General features: G+C 46.9%; 7 protein-coding genes across 7 annotated transcripts; 3 read left to right on the top strand and 4 right to left on the bottom strand.

Annotated features, from left to right (window-relative positions):
• Positions 1-1,410: 1,410 nt before the first annotated feature.
• FPOAC1_001853 (uncharacterized protein) lies at positions 1,411-4,150 on the top strand (the record flags this gene model as incomplete). The annotated part of the gene is made up of 9 exons (XM_044846441.1): positions 1,411-1,687; positions 1,737-1,765; positions 1,814-2,073; positions 2,122-2,998; positions 3,046-3,200; positions 3,250-3,413; positions 3,469-3,570; positions 3,623-3,768; positions 3,818-4,150. 9 exons carry the CDS (start codon positions 1,411-1,413, stop codon positions 4,148-4,150), a joined length of 2,343 nt encoding a protein of 780 aa, XP_044712357.1.
• Positions 4,151-6,249: 2,099 nt separating this feature from the next.
• FPOAC1_001854 (uncharacterized protein) lies at positions 6,250-8,291 on the top strand (the record flags this gene model as incomplete). Its single annotated transcript, XM_044846442.1, has 8 exons — positions 6,250-6,664; positions 6,714-6,984; positions 7,035-7,100; positions 7,151-7,226; positions 7,281-7,645; positions 7,753-7,837; positions 7,906-8,066; positions 8,126-8,291. 8 exons carry the CDS (start codon positions 6,250-6,252, stop codon positions 8,289-8,291), a joined length of 1,605 nt encoding a protein of 534 aa, XP_044712358.1.
• Positions 8,292-8,962: 671 nt separating this feature from the next.
• On the bottom strand, positions 8,963-10,623 carry FPOAC1_001855 (uncharacterized protein; the record flags this gene model as incomplete). Its single annotated transcript, XM_044846443.1, has 3 exons — positions 8,963-9,313; positions 9,363-10,475; positions 10,528-10,623. 3 exons carry the CDS (start codon positions 10,621-10,623, stop codon positions 8,963-8,965), a joined length of 1,560 nt encoding a protein of 519 aa, XP_044712359.1.
• A 1,096-nt stretch (positions 10,624-11,719) lies between these two features.
• Positions 11,720-13,766, bottom strand: FPOAC1_001856 (uncharacterized protein; the record flags this gene model as incomplete). The annotated part of the gene is made up of 5 exons (XM_044846444.1): positions 11,720-11,856; positions 11,904-12,710; positions 12,764-13,019; positions 13,071-13,550; positions 13,602-13,766. 5 exons carry the CDS (start codon positions 13,764-13,766, stop codon positions 11,720-11,722), a joined length of 1,845 nt encoding a protein of 614 aa, XP_044712360.1.
• A 571-nt stretch (positions 13,767-14,337) lies between these two features.
• FPOAC1_001857 (uncharacterized protein) lies at positions 14,338-15,378 on the top strand (the record flags this gene model as incomplete). Its single annotated transcript, XM_044846445.1, has 2 exons — positions 14,338-14,754; positions 14,806-15,378. The coding sequence occupies 2 exons, from the start codon at positions 14,338-14,340 to the stop codon at positions 15,376-15,378; spliced, it is 990 nt and encodes a 329-aa protein (XP_044712361.1).
• Positions 15,379-15,890: 512 nt separating this feature from the next.
• Positions 15,891-18,163, bottom strand: ACU5_2 (Acetyl-coenzyme A synthetase; the record flags this gene model as incomplete). Its single annotated transcript, XM_044846446.1, has 6 exons — positions 15,891-16,352; positions 16,403-16,663; positions 16,721-17,880; positions 17,943-17,969; positions 18,026-18,049; positions 18,115-18,163. 6 exons carry the CDS (start codon positions 18,161-18,163, stop codon positions 15,891-15,893), a joined length of 1,983 nt encoding a protein of 660 aa, XP_044712362.1.
• Positions 18,164-19,544: 1,381 nt separating this feature from the next.
• FPOAC1_001859 (uncharacterized protein) lies at positions 19,545-21,060 on the bottom strand (the record flags this gene model as incomplete). The annotated part of the gene is made up of 9 exons (XM_044846447.1): positions 19,545-19,778; positions 19,829-20,171; positions 20,220-20,309; positions 20,360-20,372; positions 20,424-20,451; positions 20,501-20,567; positions 20,615-20,656; positions 20,703-20,845; positions 20,893-21,060. 9 exons carry the CDS (start codon positions 21,058-21,060, stop codon positions 19,545-19,547), a joined length of 1,128 nt encoding a protein of 375 aa, XP_044712363.1.
• Between the last annotated feature and the right edge of the window lie 716 nt (positions 21,061-21,776).

The raw sequence follows: 21,776 nt of genomic DNA on the forward strand, positions 1-21,776 counted from the left end.
GGTCTTGGATCATACGATTCTCTCTGCTGCCGGGCCTCTCTGCCTAAACTCTGAAGACCCATCGGTATGTGGGAGGCCATGATAAAGATCCATCCTGATTACGTATCATCTGCGAGGGGTCGACTCCCTCTGGTTACATATCACTCCTTCCAAACGTAAAAGGATCTATTCGGTCTTCGCCTTCGCACGTCATGATTCAACGACCTTGAAGGACCTTCTCCTCCTAATCAATGAGGCCATGACCACAAGGACTTGGGTTTGCCGATCAATCCTCCAAAATCAGACTTGTGAGCGGCGACTTGGCGAATAAACCTGGAAGCGAACGTAAATAGTATCAAGGATACCCGCATCTCGAAGATAGCACAAACTGGGTCAGTGTGGGGTGTAAGAGCAAGAGGATCGCAGGATCTTGGATGGGGCCAAGTGTTTTGGCCAGGGTGTTGAGATTTGCCATGAGCAAATGCATCTTCGCATCTGATAACCTTGACGAGTATCGAATTACTGGGATGCAGGAAGGTAGCATATACGTCTAGGTAGTATTCCACCGTAAATCAACTGAAGTCCCTCACGTCTTTTCTGTGGAGTATGAACAAGGCGGTTAGAATGGGATCCCAGGACGTTGTTCGCTTAAGGAATGCCAAGATTGAAAAACAATTGGGCCGTTAGTACGGAGTAATCCGACATAATATCCTACGGACGGACAAATGGAAAACCAAGCTTTTGATGGTGGTACTGAAGGATCTGATACAATGTCGTCCTGATACTCCAACGAGATTTAGTTCTCGGCACATACTGACCCATCAGGTCGCCGATCATAAGCAGCAATTGTCGTTAGTGGATCTTTTTTATTTTACTATAACCTCTTATGCCGTATCCGTCATCCTTTAATGGACTGCTGCGCCTAGATTATGCAGAATCCTTCTCCATTCCCCCGTGGATAGGCATGAATCGTTTAACGACACTGCACCACCACCACACGATGAGGCTTTTCTTTGGTTACTTTAGGCAATCAGATAAAAGCTTGATTTCGAAGCACTAAGTTCGGACTTTTTTTTTCACACTCCCATATTAACTGACAGGGGCTGGATGCACTTGAGCGTGCCGCGTGGGATTCAGGATCACGACCCTTGTCAGCGGATACCGTCCTTTGCCATCCTCCACCCCTCATGGCCACTCTGATGCATCTACACCCTCTGACGGAATCGCGAGTAGCAAGTCCCTGGGCATGTCTGAAGTGCCTGTATCTTGGAGTTGAAGAGAGAAAATGGAGAGATTGGAAGACATAAAAGCTACAAAATAGAACCAAAACGTACGATCGATATACTCAAAAAGAAGCGGAAATATTCGTTTTCAACTTACCCACCCCAGTTTTTGTCATTGTATTATTTCCCCCACACAAACATTCGCACAATGGACTTTACATACCGTTACTCGTTCGAGCCTACGGACTACGACACTGACGGTCTCTGTGATGGTGTTCCAGTGCGCATGCACAAGGGTGCAGACTTGGACGAGGTTGCCATCTTCAAGGCTCAGTATGACTGGGAGAAGCATGTTGGTCCCAAGCTGCCCTTTCGAGGTGCATTGGGGCCAAGACACAACTTCATCTGTCTTACTCTACCAGAGTGTTTGCCTGAGAGGCTAGAGATTGTTTCTTATGCGAATGAGTTTGCCTTCCTTCATGATGGTGAGTCTGCGCTTAAACCTTGAACATGTCTCATTACTAACTAGTATAGATATCACTGATGTTGAGTCAGCCGAGACGGTAAGACTATTTTCTTTATCTAGTGTTGACACATGCTAATAGTTCAAGGTTGCTGCCGAGAATGATGAATTTCTCGATGCACTTCAACAAGGTGTAAGAGAAGGTGACATCCAGAGCCGCGAGTCTGGAAAGCGACATCTCCAGGCTTGGATCTTCAAGTCTATGGTAGCCATTGACCGTGATCGAGCAGTGGCAGCTATGAACGCTTGGGCCACCTTTATCAACACAGGTGCAGGATGTGCCCATGACACAAACTTCAAGACACTTGATGACTATCTCCACTACAGAGCTACAGATGTCGGTTACATGTATGTTACTTGACCCCTTATACTCAGATCATCACTGACAAGTCACAGGTTCTGGCACGCGCTCATCATTTTTGGATGTGCCATCACTATTCCTGATCATGAGATTGAGCTATGCCATCAACTCGCTCTTCCAGCCATCATGTCAGTGACTTTGACAAATGACATTTGGTCATATGGCAAGGAAGCAGAGGCAGCTGAGAAGTCCGGTAAACCCGGAGACTTTGTGAATGCTCTTGTTGTTTTGATGAGAGAGCACAACTGCTCCATCGAAGAAGCCGAGCGCCTCTGCAGAGCACGAAACAAGATTGAAGTAGCCAAGTGTCTCCAGGTCACCAAGGAGACACGAGAGCGAACAGATGTTTCTCAGGATCTCAAGGACTACCTATACCACATGCTGTTTGGTGTCAGTGGAAACGCTATCTGGAGCACTCAGTGCAGAAGATATGACATGAACGCGCCTTACAATGAGAGGCAACAGGCCAGACTCAAGCAGACCAAAGAGGAGCTTACTTCTACATATGACCCCATTCAGGCATCCAAGGAGGCCATGATGGACACTACTCGTCCTGAGATCCACAGACTACCTACTCCCGACAGCCCTGCTAAGGAGAGCTTTGCTGTTCGTCCTTTGGTTAACGGCAGTGGAGAGTACAATGGCAACAGTTATGTCAATGGTACCAAGACGAATGGCGTTCATGGGACCAATGGAGTCTCCAATGGTCTCCCTCAGTCTACTCAGAACGGCCACTCAACTATCAATGGGGTTGACGAACGTCCTTCCATTGAAAGACATGCTTCAACCAAGCGAGCCACTTCAGCTGACGACATTGATTGGACAGCGCACAAGAAGGTGGACAGTGGGGCTGATCACAAGAAGACGCTGTCTGATATCATGTTGCAAGAACTGCCTCCCATGGAAGACGATGTAAGTACAACATCATCTTGTTACGAGTATTTGCTAACCAGATACAGGTCGTCATGGAGCCATACAGATATCTATGTTCTCTTCCATCAAAGGGAGTCAGGAACAAGACCATTGACGCTCTCAACTTTTGGCTCAAGGTTCCCGCCGACAAGGCAAACACCATCAAGTCCATCACGGAAAGCCTGCACGGGTCATCACTCATGTAAGTCGCCTCTCGAACATGACTGACGGATTCTGCTAACATGTCTCAGGCTTGATGATATCGAGGACCACTCACAACTGCGACGTGGCAAGCCTTCTGCGCATGCTGTTTTTGGCGAGGCGCAGACCATCAACTCTGCAACATTCCAGTACATCCAGTCTGTTAGTTTGATCAGCCAGCTTAACAGCCCCAAGGCTCTGAGCATCTTTGTTGGTAAGTCGTGGCTACACGTAATTTTGATCAACAGGAACTGACTGGGATTGCACAGATGAGATCCGACAACTCTTTATTGGTCAGGCTTACGAGCTTCAGTGGACCTCTAACATGATCTGTCCACCTTTGGAGGAGTATTTACGAATGGTTGACGGAAGTATGTTTCACAATATCTTGAGTTTTATACTGTATACTGACATTTTTGACAGAAACTGGTGGCTTGTTCCGTCTCCTCACCCGTCTCATGGCTGCTGAGTCTACTACTGGAGTAGATGTTGACTTTAGCCGTCTGTGTCAGCTGTTTGGTCGCTACTTCCAGATTCGAGACGATTACGCCAATCTCAAGCTTGCAGACGTAAGTCATTTAATTCCCTGTATTCGCTCGTGTCACTAACAATTTACAGTACACCCAACAAAAGGGTTTCTGCGAAGACCTTGACGAGGGCAAGTTCTCGCTCCCTCTCATCATCGCCTTTAATGAGAACAACAAGGCTCCCAAAGCCGTGGCTCAATTGCGAGGTCTCATGATGCAGCGTTGTGTCAACGGCGGTCTTACCTTTGAACAAAAGGTGCTGGCATTGAATCTCATTGAAGAGGCTGGTGGAATTTCGGGTACTGAAAAGGTGCTCCACTCGCTTTATGGTGAGATGGAGGCTGAGTTGGAGAGGTTGGCGAAGGTGTTTGGAGCCGAGAATCACCAACTTGAACTTATTCTGGAGATGTTGCGAATAGATTAGATTAGTTTAGCATAACGAGAACTGAGATCGAAACTTGGCAAAATACAATTTCTTATTTTCTTGAATCATGTTTTACAATTCTTAGTCACATAGTGAAGTATAACAGGACACCGCATCAACGCGTTAGATCGGTAACGCGTTTTGCTAAATTAATTGGCAAGATTTCTAATGTGGCTTATATGACAGATCTATATGTCTAGTGCGTAGCAGAAAAAATAATCTCGACAAAAATAAGTCGTCTAAGAGCCATGGTCTAAGCGGCATAAAGTGACCTATTAATTTCGTCTCTTATGCTTTCAGCGGTCATTTTTTTTCTGATACCCTGAGGTATGCTAACTGTAGACAGCCAAAATGCGCTACTTAGTCTCATGGTTGACACGGTAGACATAGGATTCGCAGTGAATATCTTAACATAGGATGGCATTGTTGTTTACCTATTGTTGCACTTCTAAGGCACTACTATTTAATCGACGTCTCTTTTCAGATTGTTATTTGGTTGCAACATAAACGATATAACTTAGGCGTTACTGAAGAACTTCAATGAACCGAGTTCAGTAATCTACCCTACACTGCTTGTTCTAAATGTGATACTCCAGATATTGTCAAAAGACTGGGCATTACTCCACATCGGTGACAACACAGTCAAATGGTAAGACTGTGGGAAACAAGAATACTCGTGCTCAATAACAAACGTCATCGGATTGTACTAAGCAATTACTCATTCGGGATTATTCCAATTTCGAACTCTACGACGGATTGAGAACCCAGGCGAGCATTTAATAAGACGCGTTTTACTAAGTCCCCTCGCCAAGCGACACGCGTAAACCGTGCCCCTTACAGACGGGACTTGAAGATGACTGGAAGTGGACCTGTGCCGTTTACAGTTAATGGCGATTGGACAATTGGGTTCGAAGGATTTGTATGTGGGATCTTCTCAAGATATCATCTTGGCAAGACAAGACCTGGAATCAAGACGTGTAGTAATCGGCGATTAGATAAGAAAGGTAGTATCGGTGCAACGGCGCCATGGCACCGCGGCTATTGAATTGCGAGTCAAAGAACCAACACCATCTTGATTTGTGGTGATCCTTTTCCATGGTTATTACCCCTGCAGACTGAAAAGCTTGGCTGGCTGTCAGGATTTGTGGAACAGGGCGTGTATGTCGATCACCGTGAAGATTCATTCAACCATGCAAGCTTATCTTCCTCTTCCTTCGAGATCCACTTCTCCTGCTACGGTACGGTCCGGGACGGGTGGCTGGCTTACCGGTGTATGTGATATTACCTACACGTCTCTCCCTTTTTCGTAACTCGTAACGGCGAAAACAAGGATGGCCAGGAAGGATTCTACGGCCAAATTTCACTGACACATGAGAATGCACACGCCCTCATCCCTACAGCTGAGCCTCAACCAAGCAGGACCAGCCTTACCGTCGCGCTAGACAACAATCTAGTTAAGCCTCATGTCGTCTACCCCAGTCCATGAGCAAATAACGTTCGATTTTCTCCTTATGCCAGGATTTTCCCACTAAAGGATCGTGATGTTTGTTTCGGTTCTTGAGGGAGAAGGAATTCCACTGACTCAACCCTCCACCCTTCAGACAGAATTGCTGATCTATCTCAATCTCATCCTCTGGCCATAAGATCCCCCCCACTCAGGATTGCATACATGGGACAACAACCGTTGCCGAACATCATGAAGTAAGCAGCGGGCGTGTTTGATCCTATTGGCAAGTCAGGAACACAATCCGCCTGAATCCTGCAGACCGGCAGTGGCCCACACTTCTTGTAAAGCCAAGTCTGGTCTCGGGGACCTCCAGGGAGTGACATCGCACACCAGTAAGAAAGTGACGAAATGAGGACGAAGTACTGAGGAGGTGGCGAAGTTGCCTGTATTCCTTCTCGGCAAATCAAGCAGGCAGATAACATGTAATGTCATGACAAAGAAACGATGTGGTAATAGCGACTAGAATCATTGGTATTACAGAGAGGTATTCATATCTAGTGTTTTTAGTTATTGTGTACACAATTCCCTTTCCTTTACACTTTCCTCTCACATTTCGCTCCAGTGCCTGCTGTCGTTTATCGAGACAGACAAAATGGAAAGGCTCAAGATGGACAGCCTCAACATCAACATTAACGAGTGGTTTGAGAAAGACCTACCAGTGACTCCTGACTGGAAGCTCTTTGCTCTAGCCAGTGTTGCTTTTGTTGTTCTTCGATTCGCTTGCATCGTCATTTATCGTCTTTACTTCTCTCCCCTTTCCAAGTTCCCTGGCCCCAAGCTCGCCGCCGCGACACATCTCTATGAGTCTTACTATGACTTTTGGAAACAAGGACAGTACTACAAAGTGATTCAGCGCATGCACGAGGTCTACGGACCCCTTGTTCGCGTCACACCTGATGAACTCTCCATCAACGACCCCGACTACTATGACACTGTCTACGTCAACGGTAACGTTCGGCGCACTGAGTCTTTTGGTCACTCGTTCGGTGGTGGACTTGGTATTGAAGGTTTGTTTATCTCCCACCGGCAAACCCAAGTACCTAGCTAATTTATCAGACACCTTCTTTGCCTCTCAGGACCATGACCTCCACCGCAAGAGAAGAAAGCCCATTGAACCTTACTTCTCTCGCAATGGTGTCTTGAAGCTTGAGGAGCTCATTGGCGATCGTGTTGAGAAGTTGTTCCACAAGTTCCATGAGCTCTCTGGTACTGGTGTGGTTGCCCGTCTTGACTATGCTTTTGAAGCTTTTACTGGCGATGTCATGCAGCATATTTGCATTGAGAAGCCCGAGTCCCTACTCAACAGTGATGACTTTTCTTCTGAGTGGTGAGTAGATGACTTTCATCGGTAGACTTTAGCTAATCACGATCTCATAGGTTTGAGATGCTTCGCAATGTTTCCTTGTCCGTGCCTCTTATGGGTATGATCCCATGGCTTGTCCAGTACGTATCTACGGTCAGTTTCAGTCGAGACTGTTACTGACATTACGCAGTGTCCTGAAGTTCATCCCCGAAAGTGTCATCATGTGGCTCGCTCCTTCCGCTGCTCACTTCCAGACCTTTCGAGTCGTAAGTCTTTTTCAACCTCACATACATTCTTACCAAGTGCTGACGATACAACAGCAAGCTGGTCGCCAGATTGAGCAGGCCAAGCGTGAAAAGTCGGAGAACGACCGCAAAGGTATCGCTACTGTCGGTGGAAAGCCCACACTCTTCCGCTTCCTAGTCCATGAGAGTGGCCTCGCACCTGAGGACCTCAGCACTGAGAGACTCCAGAAAGAGGCCATGGTGCTTCTTGGAGGTGGCACTACCACTACTGCGCGCACTGCTACCATGACTTGCTTCTGGATGCTCAGTATGCCCGAGAAGGGTCAACGTCTTCGTGACGAGCTCAAGGATATCATGGCCGAGTACCCCAAGAAGAAGCCTTCTCTGACTGAACTTGAGAAACTTCCTTATCTGGGAGCTGTCATCCAAGAGAGCTTGAGGTACGTACTTTTTTATTCACCACCCCTCCTCCAATACAATCCTTGTCGTTCTGTCGGGGGAACCTTGTTCGATTGAACCAATTAGCGTACTGACCTGGATCTTCCAGAATGGCATATGGATCCATGCGCCGACTTCCTCGCACTTCTCCCGATGTAGCTCTGCAGTTCAAGGACTGGGTGATCCCTCCTGGGGTAAGTCAAGCTAGAGACAGCCAATCCTATTTCTGTCAAGTCCATACGCTAATTTTTGTTTACCACAGACTCCTGTTGGCATGAACGCTTATTATCTCCACACCGATCCCAACGCATTCCCTGAGCCATTCGAGTACAAGCCTGAGCGATGGCTTGGAAAGGTGACACCTGCGATGAAGCGCAGTTTTGTGCCCTTCTCCCGTGGCTCACGCCGATGCCCTGGGTCTAGGTATGTCTTATCACCCATTTTTAAGAAGAAAATGAACTAATACGTTTTACCTTTTTCAGCTTGGCTCTTGCTGACCTTCACTTCGTTCTTGCGGCCTTGTTTGGACCAACTGGCCCCAAGTTTGAGCTGTTCGAGTCCGACAGGTCTGATGTGGATGCTATTCATGACTACTTGATGCCGCTTCCTCGACTGGACTCAAAGGGTGTTCGCGTCACAGTCAAGTAAATCTTTGATTCAAGCCAAGTTTGGTGAAGCTTGACTGGAATATTGGGGAAATTGTGTTCACGGGTGGGTTGGTTTGGCAATGAATTGGTGTGATCTGGACACTTCAAGTAGTTCTTCAATTAAATAGAGAGAGCACATTCATTCACAAAATTATTTCCTATCATCAAATTTTAAAACGAATACTAGTAAATTACGAACGGGTGAGTCGCTGAAAGAATAAATATGTTCATCGCAATGGTGACGATGGCAAAGATTGACTTGGACAAGTGATTCTTAGTGACAACAAATCGCTTAATCGAGAGACATATCTCATGACTCCATTGTGATATTTCTCAATAAATATATGCTAAGACGCGTAGGAACCGATTCGTGTTCCTACACAAAGTGATCAAGGCCATAAGATCACCAGAAATGATTCTAGAACTTGTCTATGTCACACAATCATGACATGACACTATCACGTTCTTTACCAGTACACAAGTTACGAGAGCATTATGAGAGCTTCAGTATGACAACCGCAGTTCAAAAGCCTAGACCAAGGTATCAATAAAAGGTCACTTCACACGCAGTTCAAAAGAAATTAATGGTGATACAATTCTCAATTTCTACCTAAGCAAAGCCATCTAAATATAGGATTTTATTGACACATGCTTCATTTGTGAAATGTTCCCTCAAGGCGCAAAGTCTCTTGGCTTCAATGTCAGAATAAGCGGTGTTTTATCCCAAGCCATGAAACACTTCTGATTGGCATGCCAATTCTCCTGGTTTGGAGCCAACTCATAGTCGAATCTGTACAAGATACGACTGACAACAACACGGATTTCAGCATGAGCCAAGTTTTTACCAAGACAATCTCGCATGCCGAACCCGAACGGACGGTATACTGAGCGATTGTCGTTGTCATACTTTGGATTGTGTAGAGGGTGAGAAGGCTGAAGCCATCGCTCCGGGATAAAGTCATCCGGGTCAGCAAAGTTGTCAGGGTTGTGGAATGTTCCCCATTGGTAGACAGAAACAACGACCTGTAGTGGTTAGCAACAGTGTTATGATCGAGGTAATAAGAAAACTCACTCCTTTGGGAAGGTATTTGCCTTCAATTTCAGCACCAGGGCTGATTCTGGGTGGCGACTCAGCAGCAGGGGGATACACTCTCAACGCTTCGTCAACAGTTGCGTTGAGGTACTCAAGTTGCTTGGTGGTCTTCATGTTGATCTCACTCTCACTCTTGAAAGAAGATCGCACCTCCTCCACCAGTCTCTGGTATGCCACTGGAGAGATACCAAGGTAGAAGAAGAAGCCAGACAGAGCAGTGGTGGTGGTCTCACTCGAAGCTCCAATCAGAACAGGGCAGTCAACAAGGATCTCGTGGTCTGTAAGACCGCCACCGTCACGGTTTCGTCGCATCAAGAAGCTCATAAAGTCACGACGACCAGGAGTGGGCTGCTCTCCAAGCTTCATGCGCTGCATGGCGTGATGAAAAGTCATGTTCCGCTGATCAGCCTCACGCTGGATCTGCTCCTTACCGGTGAAGAAGAAATTGACGATGGGTTCGGTGATTGGGTAGTGCTTGACGAAACGGTTCACGGCATTACCCTTGACGGCTCTGAAGAAGTTGGATACCCATGGGTGGTATTCCTGCTTATCGAGACAGTCAAAGGGTGATGAAAAGACCAGCTCGCCTGCGATGTCGAAGAGAAGAAAGTTGATCCAGTCAACGATGTTGATAGGCTCACCAATCTTGGCTCGCTCGCTCAGACGCTGGAGAAGCATGTCCGTGTAAGGTTGAATGACAATTTCCTGCTCAACAAGAGCCTGGTCATTGAATGCAGACCAAAACTGCCGTCTGTGGCGTCGATGATTCATCTGGTTGGCACCAAGAATACTCAAGCCATCACCAGGGAAAATGTACTCAGGATACTTGGGGAACTCATCGTCCTTGCCCCTCATGGCGTAGACTTGGAACCATCCGATACTTCCATCAACGGCAAGGCGGTTTGGACCAATACGAACAATGGGACCATACTTGCGATGCAGGCCAGAGACTCTCCAAATCCATGTACCTGAGATGTTACTCATGTAACGCTCAGGGACGTTGGAGATGGCGAGCCATTTGGGACCGGGGAAGATGGAGAGAGGATGAAACCAAACACGGTAGATGGCTATGGCCGCAAGAGAAGTGACCAGCTTTGCTGCTGTCAGTGACAAATTATGTTGACTGAGATAAGACTTGACTTACAAGGCCTGCGGTGATGATGGCAAGGGGCAGCAGCTTCTCATGGTCGAACTTCAGGGAGAAACTCGGAAGTTCCATAGTGGAATAGGAGAGTGTCATTCTGCTGTACCAGCTTGGTATTGATGCTCTGGGTAAGTGCCACTCTTCCCACTCGTTTCGTCTGTATTTATGTGCTCTGTTTCCGGCCGAATTTGTGAATGCCTTGTTTGTCCGCAAGTCTTTCCAGTTCTTCCGTGATAAAGCAGGTTACAAATCCTTTTGGGATTACCGTTCCCGTTTCTCATATCATCCTGATGATGTATTCGTCCTCAAGGGTCAAATCCTTTTGAAAGACTACGAGGGTATGTTGCATATCATTTTAGTAACGGCCCCACAACGTTGTAGCCACCCCCTACCCACATGTAAGCGGGATCATGTTCCTTGTCTCGGGATCAAGCACTGGCTGCATATCCTAGACAAGGATTGAAGGATGAGAATCAGGGCGGAAGAAACTCCCCGGCCGGCATTGAAGGAACTTTGGTGTGTGTTTATATATGCATGTCAGATCAGAAAACGGTTAGATACTATCGAGTTTTGAAGATCATGTCTCCAACTTTCTGTCACAACAGTTGCATGGGCTCATGAGTTGAAGGAAGCGGGGAAGAGGGGCTCCCAAGTCTAGAAACAGGGTTGTAACATTCGATTTTTGAACAATCTGATCCTTCTCGCCAATACCAAGGCTGGGAAAAGGAGGAATTACCAATGAGCGGAGTAGGGATGTTGAAGATTTGCGTATGTGGCCTGGCCCCTTCCTGTCCTACCGTCTCGACATTCGTCGCCTTGAATTGTCACTCATTGCCGCGGATACGGCATTACTGATCGAAATTGTGTGATCAAAGATAACGGAATATGGGATGCTGATTGGACTGATCTGTGAATACTTGATATCAGATGTTAGATTTGCAGTCATTACTCTAAGGAGTCTCAGTGTCATCTTAGGCAAGTGAACATAGCTTATTAAAAATTATGATTTTCATGTGTATCAAACTTCACCGATGAACAGAATTGACCAAGGCGAATACGAGGAACTTGATAACAGCATTTTAAGACTAACTTCAAGATTGAGTCCCAGTAGTCGAGAAATGAACGTGAGATTCAGAAATAAAATTTATTCCAATCGCAATTAAATCCAAAAACAGGAGTCTACAGAAATATTTTACACAACTCTCCAAAAGGTTCCCTTTGCAATGCGTCCAATCGCACTCAACAAAGCCGCAAACAATTCCACAAACCACATGATGATGCTGCTCGTGCCAACCATGGTCATGGGAACGATCGTCATGACAAATGCACCTTATTCATGTTAGTAATAGAAATCATAAAGTAGGTGGTGTTCTTACCAAATAGACCCTCTCGTCTGGTGATGGTCTCCCAAAGTTCACTACCGAGAACGTCAACAGCGCCGTCCCATTGATAAGGACCAACCACGCGGAACTTTGTGTTGAATTGAGCACCAGTCAACCATAAAACAGGCAGACGCCACCAGAGACCAGGGTGCTTGGCACCTGCGTTCCAACCGACTCTAACACCGTCCCAGAAGGTGGGAACAGCATCCATATCAAGAGCAAGCTGGTACGCATAAGACTCGTGGTGAACACCATAGTCGATACGTTTGTGGCCATGAAGCTTGAAGTGGTACTCCTCCCTGGAGCTGAGAGATCTACCTACCTCAGGCTTGACAAGAGTCATGAGCCAAAGCTGGGCTTGAAGTTCGGCAAGCGGAGGAATAGCACCGTAGCCAGGACGGACAAATCCAATAAATCCAACAGTTGGGTCATTGTGACGCCAGATACAGCGGACATCTGCTTCAGCACAGGTTGGGTAGTTCTCACCGTTCTTGTTGGCTTCTTCGAAGAATTTGAATTCTTGAGTATAACCTGTAGCGTAGACAACCATGTCAGGCTTCACAGGGCCAAGCTTCTTCATACGCTCTGCTTCAGGGCGGCCGTTCTCCCTGAAGTGCATGACACCTTTGTCATCGATATGAGTTGGCCAAGGAGCCAAGTCGATGTACTTGTTGCCTGGGACCTCCTTGACAGGAATAGTGACGATGGCACGACGGATGCGCTCCACAATTCCTGGGTTGGTGGGACGGTAAGGCTCACTGATATAGTGAAGACATCTCCAGACAGCCTTGTTAAAGAAGCCTATTCCAAGTTAGCTATGCGATTCTTTGATATTGGAGATCAAGACAACTTACTCTGAGATGTATGAAATCGGTCAGCATCAAGGCCTCCAATCCACTGGTCAACTCCAGCGGTAGTGCCAGAGCAGAGCCAGTTAGCCAGCTTGATGTTGATGTCTTGGAATCTCCAAGTGAAGAGGCGATCTCTCAAGAAGGGTGGCAGGTAAGAGTCGAGAAGAGGAGCCTGCCAGCTCACATCAATGGGTAGCTCCTGTGCATTGGGGTTAGGCTTGTTTCCCAGGATTGGAAACAAGATAGGGTTGGGGATTTTCTACGCCGCAAGTCAGTTTTGATTTTCTGCGAATAGTTATGGTCATCTCACCTTTGGGGCACCAAGGAAACCCTGTCTGTGACATAGAACAACACGCTTCGTAGGCGAGGTAACAGCGAGATGGGCAATATCCATACCCGTCTCACCGGTTCCGAGAACGACGACTTGGCTGCCTTGAGGAAATTCCTCTCTCTTCTTGAACTGGGAAGAGTGTTTGACAATCTTCACCTTGTCCATGCCAGGGACATCGGGGATATTGGGCGTGACGTGGAGGCCACTGCATATAGCGACAGCATCACATTCCCAAGTCTTATCAATTCCATCAGGACCGCGGTAATGAACAATGTGACCACCGGCCTGACCTCGTCTGATAGAAGTAACAGGGGTTGAAAGTGAAATATTGGGCACAAGGTTGAAATGTTCGGCATACTCCTTCAAGTAGCGGATAAACCTTTCAGCACTCAGAAAGTCTGGATCTTCAAGGTCTGCACGCCAATCAGAGAAGCATGTCAGGTACTTGGAAGATACAAGCTAAACGAATATGTTAGTGGAATTATTTTGAAATCTTCGGCTTGTGTTTACCTCTGCATCTTCATAAGTTCGCTTTGTAAAGGTTCCACCAACTTCATCTTCACGCTCAAAGAGACGAACATCAATGGGATCAATGTCAAAGAACTTGGTAGCCTCTTTGAGGTACTTGAGCGTAACAAGACCTCCAGGTCCAGCGCCAACAACAGCAACACGCATGATGAAAATGGATGAACAAAGACTGAGTGATGAGTGAGGAAGTTGAGATGAGTCGTGATCTGTCGTAAAGGCGAATGAGACAGGAGAGGATATAGCTACATATCGCAACATATACACTTGCTAAAACTCATGTCCAGGTTCATGAAGTCAAGCTTCTACGGTGGCAAGCAAGGTTACAATTCCCATGCAAGGCGAGGGCGTTATCGGATCCTTCGAAGGACCAGCCTGTTTACTAGGAATACTCCCCTTGGCGTGGGGACGTGAGATTCTCCACGTAGCACAGACAACCCTTGCTTAGCTGCCGCACGGAACCTCTTACGCCGCAGGAACAATGGCACAGCAATGAAAAAGTTATCGCAAGGTCTGAAATCCTTCGAGGAACATGATGACGCAGCATGTAAGCAGAGTTCCACAGTCATCTTTCATGATATGTCTCCAAGTTCAGAATGCCTGGTATAAATGATGTGACGGCAAAGTTCCACTCGACTAGGTACCAATTCTTCACAACAAGACCGAGATAGCTCTCCCACTCTGTCAAAGTCCGAAAACAAATCACCTTCATCTTTTTGTCATGTCTCAAGACGGCCCTCAGATTATCTTTGGCACGGCCTCAATTGGCTACGGCTCCCTCGCCGAGGAAGATGCTATCCAGCAGTTTCTTCAGGTTGCCTCAGACAATGGTGTCAAGCAACTTGATACTGCTGCGAGCTATCCTACAGAGGAAGCCACAGGCCAGACCGAGGTTCTCCTCGGAAAGGTCAAGTCTAGCGAGCAGGACTGGCTCATCGACACCAGAGTTGCCATCAGTCGTAACCTTCTCGGCTGTTTGGCACCTGATGCTATTGAGAAGAGCCTGAACACAAGTCTTGAGCGTCTTCACCAAAATTCAGTCAACATTCTCTCAGCCCATATGCCTGATCCCGGCACTTCTCTTGAGGACCAGGCACGAGGCTTTGATGAGCAGTTCCAAAAGGGAAAGTTCAAAAAGGTAAGAACAAATATCCTGACTATCGCAAGCCATAACTGACTCGCATCGCAGTTGGGTCTTTGCAACTGGCCTCTCAGCATGATTGAGAAGTACATCGAGATCTGTGATGCCAAGGGTTATGTCAAACCCTCAGTTGCTCAGTATATGTACAACTATATCTGGCGCGGGACAGGAACCAAGATTCTCGAGTTCCTCCGCAAACACAACATCGCTCTGCACGCTTACAGTCCCCTTGCAGGAGGTTTCCTCACTGGAAAGCCTACTAGCGGTGACACAGCTGGCACACGCTACGGCGAACCCACCCATCCCCTCACCATCTACAAGTTCATCTACGACAAGGAGCCCTTCCACAAGGCTGTCAAGGACCTTTATGGTCTCATCAAGGATGGTGAGGTTGAGAGTACTTCTGATGTTGCTATTCGATGGCTCTACTACCACTCCAAGCTTGAGTCTCAGGACGCAATCATTTTGGGTGGATCAAAGGTTGAGCACTTTGAGAAGAATGTTGCCGCTGTTAAGAAGGGACCTTTGCCTGAAAAGGTGTTGAAGGCTCTCGAAGGATTGGAGGTTAGCGAGGCTGGCATGGGCGACGGAAACGTGTTTGGTTCCGTTTTTGAACAGTAGATCATTCATATTGGCACATCGTATCAGCGAATATCAGCTCTTAGTTAAATCAATATTGTCCGAATATAACTGATCATCAATCATGTGAATCATCGGAGCTCTCCACCAAGTCCTGGTCCTGTTGCTGGCTTTCCGTTTGAGAGTCAGAGGCGAAGCTCTTGCTGTCGTTTCCAAGACCGAAACCGCCAGAGATAAGTGATGCGTAAATATTACTAGGTATCATGCTTAGTATTTCTCATATAGTTCTTCGTCAGTTATCAAAACTCTCGGCATACTTTAGCATAAAGCCTCTACATTTTGTGGGTGTTTTCTGCATGATCACGACTGGCCTTGATTATATTGGCCACCATCACGTATTCAATATGATCAAGGTAAAGAGAGAAAAGGTTGGCTTTTTTAGCATTATTAGAAAGAAAAAATAAACATGTTGATTAATACTAATATAGACATCACTCTAAAGAATTCTTTTCCCTTTCTATACCCAGTTTCATTTCATTTTACCATTGAGTGACCTAACCACTCTTGACAATATCAATAATCTTTTCAACCACGGAAGGGTCTGACAATGTTGAAATGTCCCCTAGCTGATCCTCCTCACCCATGACAACCTTTCTCAAGACGCGTCGCATGATCTTTCCAGATCGAGTCTTGGGAAGATCGGGCACAACGAAGATCTTCTTGGGGGCAGCAAAGGGGCCGATGCTGTTGCGGACCTGCAGTCTCAGCTCGGCGTGAACTTCAGCCTCCTTGGAACGGAAGGCTTCCTTGAGGCAGACAAAGGCGATAACAGATTGGCCAGTCACTTCGTCAGCTACACCAACGACGGCAGACTCAGCAACGGCGGCGTGCTCAACCATTGCGGCTTCGATTTCAGCGGTCGAGAGGCGGTGACCACTGACGTTGATGACGTCGTCGACACGGCCGCGGATCCAGTAGAAGCCATCCTCATCACGGGCAGCTCCATCACCAGTGAACTGTGATATCATTAGTAGCTGTTATTTCGAATACTGAGATAGTGACTTACATAGTAACCGGGGTAAACCTTGAGGTAAGTCTCCTCAAATCTTTGGTGGTCACCGTAGACTGTGCGAGCCATGCTAGGCCATGAAGATTTGAAAGCGAGAACGCCCTCAACGCCATTTCCTTGCAGCTCGACACCAGAGACAGGGTCAATGAGAACAGTGTCGATACCAAAGAAGGGTAGGCAAGCAGATCCAGGCTTGGTGGGTGTGACACCGGCCAGGGGAGTAACAACATGAGAACCAGTCTCAGTTTGCCAGTAAGTCTGCGAGAATTAGTCAGCACCGCCGCTTATATCTTGAGTGAAACACATTCTACTCACGTCAACAATGTGACAGTTACCCTTTCCGATAATGTCATAGTACCACTTCCAAATCTCGGGAGCAATAGGCTCGCCGACTGAACCCAGAACACGAAGGCTGCTGGTGTCGTGGTTAACAGGGTCGGAACCAGCTCTCTTCAACAAGCGGAGAGCAGTGGGAGCAACGTAGAATTGTGTGATCTTATGGTTGGCGATGATATCCCAGAAACGAGAAGCGTTAGGGAAAGTTGGTGTTCCTTCGAAAACAACGGTAGAGACACCCAAGAGAAGAGGTGCGTACACAACGTAGGTGTGGCCTGTGATCCAACCAACATCGCCTGCGCAGAAGTATTGGTCCTGGTCGTGAATGTCGAAAACGTACTTGCCCGTTGCGGCTGCTCCAACGAGGTAACCACCGGTTGTGTGCAAGACACCCTTGGGCTTACCGGTTGATCCAGAGGTGTAAAGAAGGAATAGAGGGTCCTCTGCGTCCATGGCCTCGGGGGCGATGTAGCTAGGCCACTTGGCGACTTGCTCGTGCCACCAGTGATCCCGTCCCTCGACCCAAGCGACGTCGGCACCGGTTCTCTTGAAAACAAGGGTCTGGACGCCCTCGAGAGTTGACAGCGCCTCGTCAACAATCTTCTTGATACCGATTGTTCGGCCACCTCGCTGGCTCTCGTCAGTGGTCATGACAACCTTGCTCTTGGCGTTTTCGACACGATCTCTCAAGGAACCAGCTGAAAATCCAGCGAAAACGACAGAGTGAACAGCGCCGATACGGGTACAGGCGAGAATAGCGACCAGAGCCTCGGGAATCATGGGCATGTAGATAGCGACGGTGTCACCCTTTTTCACACCGAGGTCCTTGAGAGCCCAAGAAACCTTGCTGACCTGCTTAAGAAGCTCTCCGTAGGTGATGGACTTGCCATTGGTGCCGTCGTCAGTTTCGTGGATGATGGCGACCTTGTTTGGGTTCTTCAGTGCATGGCGATCCACGCAGTTGAAGGAAGCGTTTAGCTTTCCACCCAGAAACCACGAAGGGTTACCCTCGATGAGAGAGCCGCTCTTGACGGTGTGGAAATCACGCTCCCATGTGAGAAGTTCGCGAGCGAGGTTTCCCCAGAAAGCATCAGGTTCCGTGACGGAGAGCTGGTGCATCTGTTGGTACTCCTCCAAGCCTGAAACGCAAGCGTTAGTTTGAGCGTCTCCAAATTTTCATATTTGGGGTAATTGAACGTACTGCCGATATGAGGCTTGCTGGGGTGGCCTGGATTTCACAGTCAGTATGCATTTCACAATTCAAAACGTCGTGATACAACGCACGAGCAAGCATGTTGTCGGGGAGGTCTAGAGACAAAGTCAGTTCAATTGCCCAAAATTAAGCAAAATTTTATAGGGGGTGGGTAACATACACAAGTCCTGCCCATCAGCAACGGGTTGTGTCGGTAGGTTTTGACGCATGATTAAGTAAGTGGTAATTGGACGGTAAATGCACTAGAATGAAACGGCTGGGAATAAGAAGAAGGGAAAAAGGTTTTGTACAAGTGTCTCGGTAGTGCGAAATTGGGGGGGAAGATATTGTTTATTATCCCGAACAAGAGGCTGAAAGATGAGAAAAAAGGGGCGGTCGAGGAATATTATGTCAGCAAAGAAGATAGAAGAGAGGGTCTGTCCCCTTTGGTCCGTGGGATATCCTTGTTAAAGTATGGATACGATAATTATGACGCGGGCCTTTCGTTCGTCGGTTTTGATGGTGAGATCAATTTTTGGAATGAAAAGTGGTTTAGGCTACCAATCAGAAGATGAGGCTGCAGATCAACAAAAACGCCTCAGTTGGTTGAGTTTGAATTACCTAGAGAGACCTTGGTAGGCTACTTACTGTACCTAGGTAGTTACACCATGGTAGAGTTATCGTTGGTGGCTTTAAATATCACGGTAACAAACTTGAGAGACATGTGTATTGTATCACATGTCTTGTCTACTGTGTAATAGCCTAATTAATCTTCCCTTGTTCTCTCACCACTGTAGAAATTAAATTAGGCCAGACACTCTTTTTCTGCCACTGTCATCAGGCCTACCGCCCTTACGCCTTGGCGATCATTCCACTAATTCCCCCTTGCGGCAACAGCAGCCACCACCTGCAGTTCGTTTAAATGCACCGCCAGCTTGGTCTGCTCTATTTCTGTTTTTGACAGACCAGGCCTCGTACAAGGTACATGTCAATTGCATGCCTTGGCATGTGAGAATAATAACCTTGTAGTTAAATACTTGTGATGACAATAAATGAGTCTGAATGATCACTACCTCAATTGGTCAGAGCTTTATTATCGTCTAGGATATTTTGTCTCTAAACCAGGTTTTGTTGGGAGACATTCCCAACAAAGGCCAAAATTAAGCCGAACCCACTGGAACAGAAAAAAATGGAATTAGGTCAGGTGACTTTCAATCATGTCAAGTCTTGTGATAATCTCACCTTTCGATATCTATGAATATCACCTGCGAGTCAGTCATCACAACTTCCGAGGCTAGACACATAATGAAGTCATTTACAGTTACCACATGTGAATTGCCACCATCATGATAATCACAACCACAACATCCGTTCTACCGAGTCATCTCAATGAGTCTGGGCTTTACTCATTCATCGCATCGACAACAAACATTTATGAGAATGAGAGTAAATAACCTTCATCGACATGGCCCATATGAGTTGGAATAAATTAAACCGAGTGAGGGGCATTAAAAATAATAAAATCAATTGATTCATCTTGGTACTTTCTTACCATCAATCGTCCCCAGTGAGCCGCTCGTCCGCACCATCAAGATGATCGACATATCACATCTATTCCGGCTTCCGACCATATACAACGCGCTGTCGGTAGAACGGATGAAACTTTCCTGAACGAACTTCCTTTCTCAATTGGGCACAGTAAAGCACAACATCGTCCCTCGACCATCCAAGTACCATGTTGGCCATATACATGACATATCCCTCGTAGTCCTGTTCAAGAGCAGCTTGAGCAAACTGCCCGATTTCTTTAAGTCGAGGGTCCTTTGGCCACCCTCCGATAGGTGCCTAGACAGTTATCAGCACTGGAAATAAAACAATAGTAACGCGTCACATACCTTGAAATCCCAAACTTGAACATCGACGAATCCAGCTTCCTCCATGCCCTTCTTTTGCAGATCCTTGTCTATAATTTCAAAAGTGCGGTTAAGCTTCCTACCGCCTTCAATAAAGAACTTCCCCCATTCGTTAATAGCACAGCCTTCAGTTACACTGCCGTCGTCGCTTTCCATCCTAGGCGACGCCTCATAGCTTTCAACCCAACCGCCAGGTTTACAGACTCTATAGGCCTCTCTGAACAGAGCAGGCCAGTCGCTGATACTTCCGTAGAGGTAGCGCATATATACAAAATCAAAGCTTTCCGGCTGGAAGGTCCATTCTTGGGTACAATTTTCGATTTCGCTAGTCACGTTAGATGCTGACACAAGATAACTTGAGCCAGTTACTTACAACTTTAGATTAGGAGGAATCCAGTCAGGTTGAATTGGAGAAATGTCGGTTCCTGTCACTTCGGCATTGGGATACTCATCGGCAAAGTCACTAAAGGCCGGTCAGTGAACCACCACCTAACAATTACTGGACAATCTTACATCGCCCAGATACCTGTTCAAAGATCAGTTTATTTCTCCAAAAACCATCATATGCGCGACTCACCGGTTCCTGTCCCAACATCCAACACCGTCTGGATATATTTAGCGGTGTAGTACCACACTGAACAGTATTGCACGTACCTGGATGTCATCCTTCAATGGCGCCAAGTGAAGCTTGCCTTCTAACGACAGAGACAAGAGATGATGTCTTTTCCTTATGAGCCCATAGCCCATCTACAAGATGGTTCAACTTACCCTATATCCATAGACTCCTTGTGATGTTCATCGTTCGGGGTCCTGCCGCTATCAGCCCCGACCGTGGACCTGGAGTGGATTTTTTTACCAGTATTCAGCGTTGCCTCGTTCAGAATGATATGTTCTTCCGTTGATTGTTCGGTAATGGAGAATACTTGAAGATATAGACTCGGTTGAGCTTGCAACATCGTCGCCGACAGCTGAATCTGTATCGTCGTCTCCGGGTACATTCTACACAGTTTCAGAAATAGATCAAAGCACTTCTGTCTTGAACTTACTCCTCCTGTCAAAGTGGCCCAGTGCTCAGGATTGTGGAAGTCTTCGTCCGGTGCGGTTGGTGCTTCGGCAGGGGTTTCTTCCGTAGAGGCTGCAAGTGGTTCTGGAGCAGGTGACGCATGGGCGGGTACTTCTGGAGATCCCTCCGCTTCAACAGGGCGTTCTGCCATTTCAGATGTCGTTCAAAGGTGTGTAAAGATTGGTGAAGGATCTCATTGCGGCTGATAATGATTGGAGTGATATTTGACAGCGCAGTCACGTTACATCGGCATGGCCAGAGCCCTGTATTCATTGCCCCGCCTTGTAGGTGTAGCCCTTATTTTTCATTATTTCCATCCTTTTTATAGGCTTGAGAGTCGGGGATTTTCAATCTTGTGGTACACATTTTGGTGGACCAGCATGATGCGAACCTCTGGTTGCTTGCCACGTCACTCCTCCAGTTCGCGTACTGGATCTCTGAGGCGCGTCTATAACTATGAATTTAACAATTTGTATAAAGTAACAATGCTACAGAGTGTATAAAGTAGCTTGTATCTTTACAATTCTTCTTGTTGGATAATTTATTTGACACAAGCATATCAAAGTGTGGTCATGAGAATGGTAAACACTACGGCATGAGCTGGTGTCTTAGTTGACGATGCTATAGTACCAAGGAAGTAAAGCTATGGTCTATTTTGCGGATTTTTAGAGCTGCTTCTCTCGCAGAACTTCTCAGCATATAGCTAGGTAGTTTGTTGAACTTCGCGACTCACGGCTTATCGTGCTCATCCAGGAGCCATTTCAAAATGGGTTTTCATTATATATGAAACTTATTTCCTTCATATGAGTACAGATTGGAATGTATCTCTGATTATTGCAGGAAAGCTGTTTCTGTTTGTACCAAGGC

This window comes from Fusarium poae, chromosome 1 (genome assembly GCF_019609905.1).
Source record: "Fusarium poae strain DAOMC 252244 chromosome 1, whole genome shotgun sequence".
Classification (NCBI taxonomy): domain Eukaryota; kingdom Fungi; phylum Ascomycota; class Sordariomycetes; order Hypocreales; family Nectriaceae; genus Fusarium; species Fusarium poae.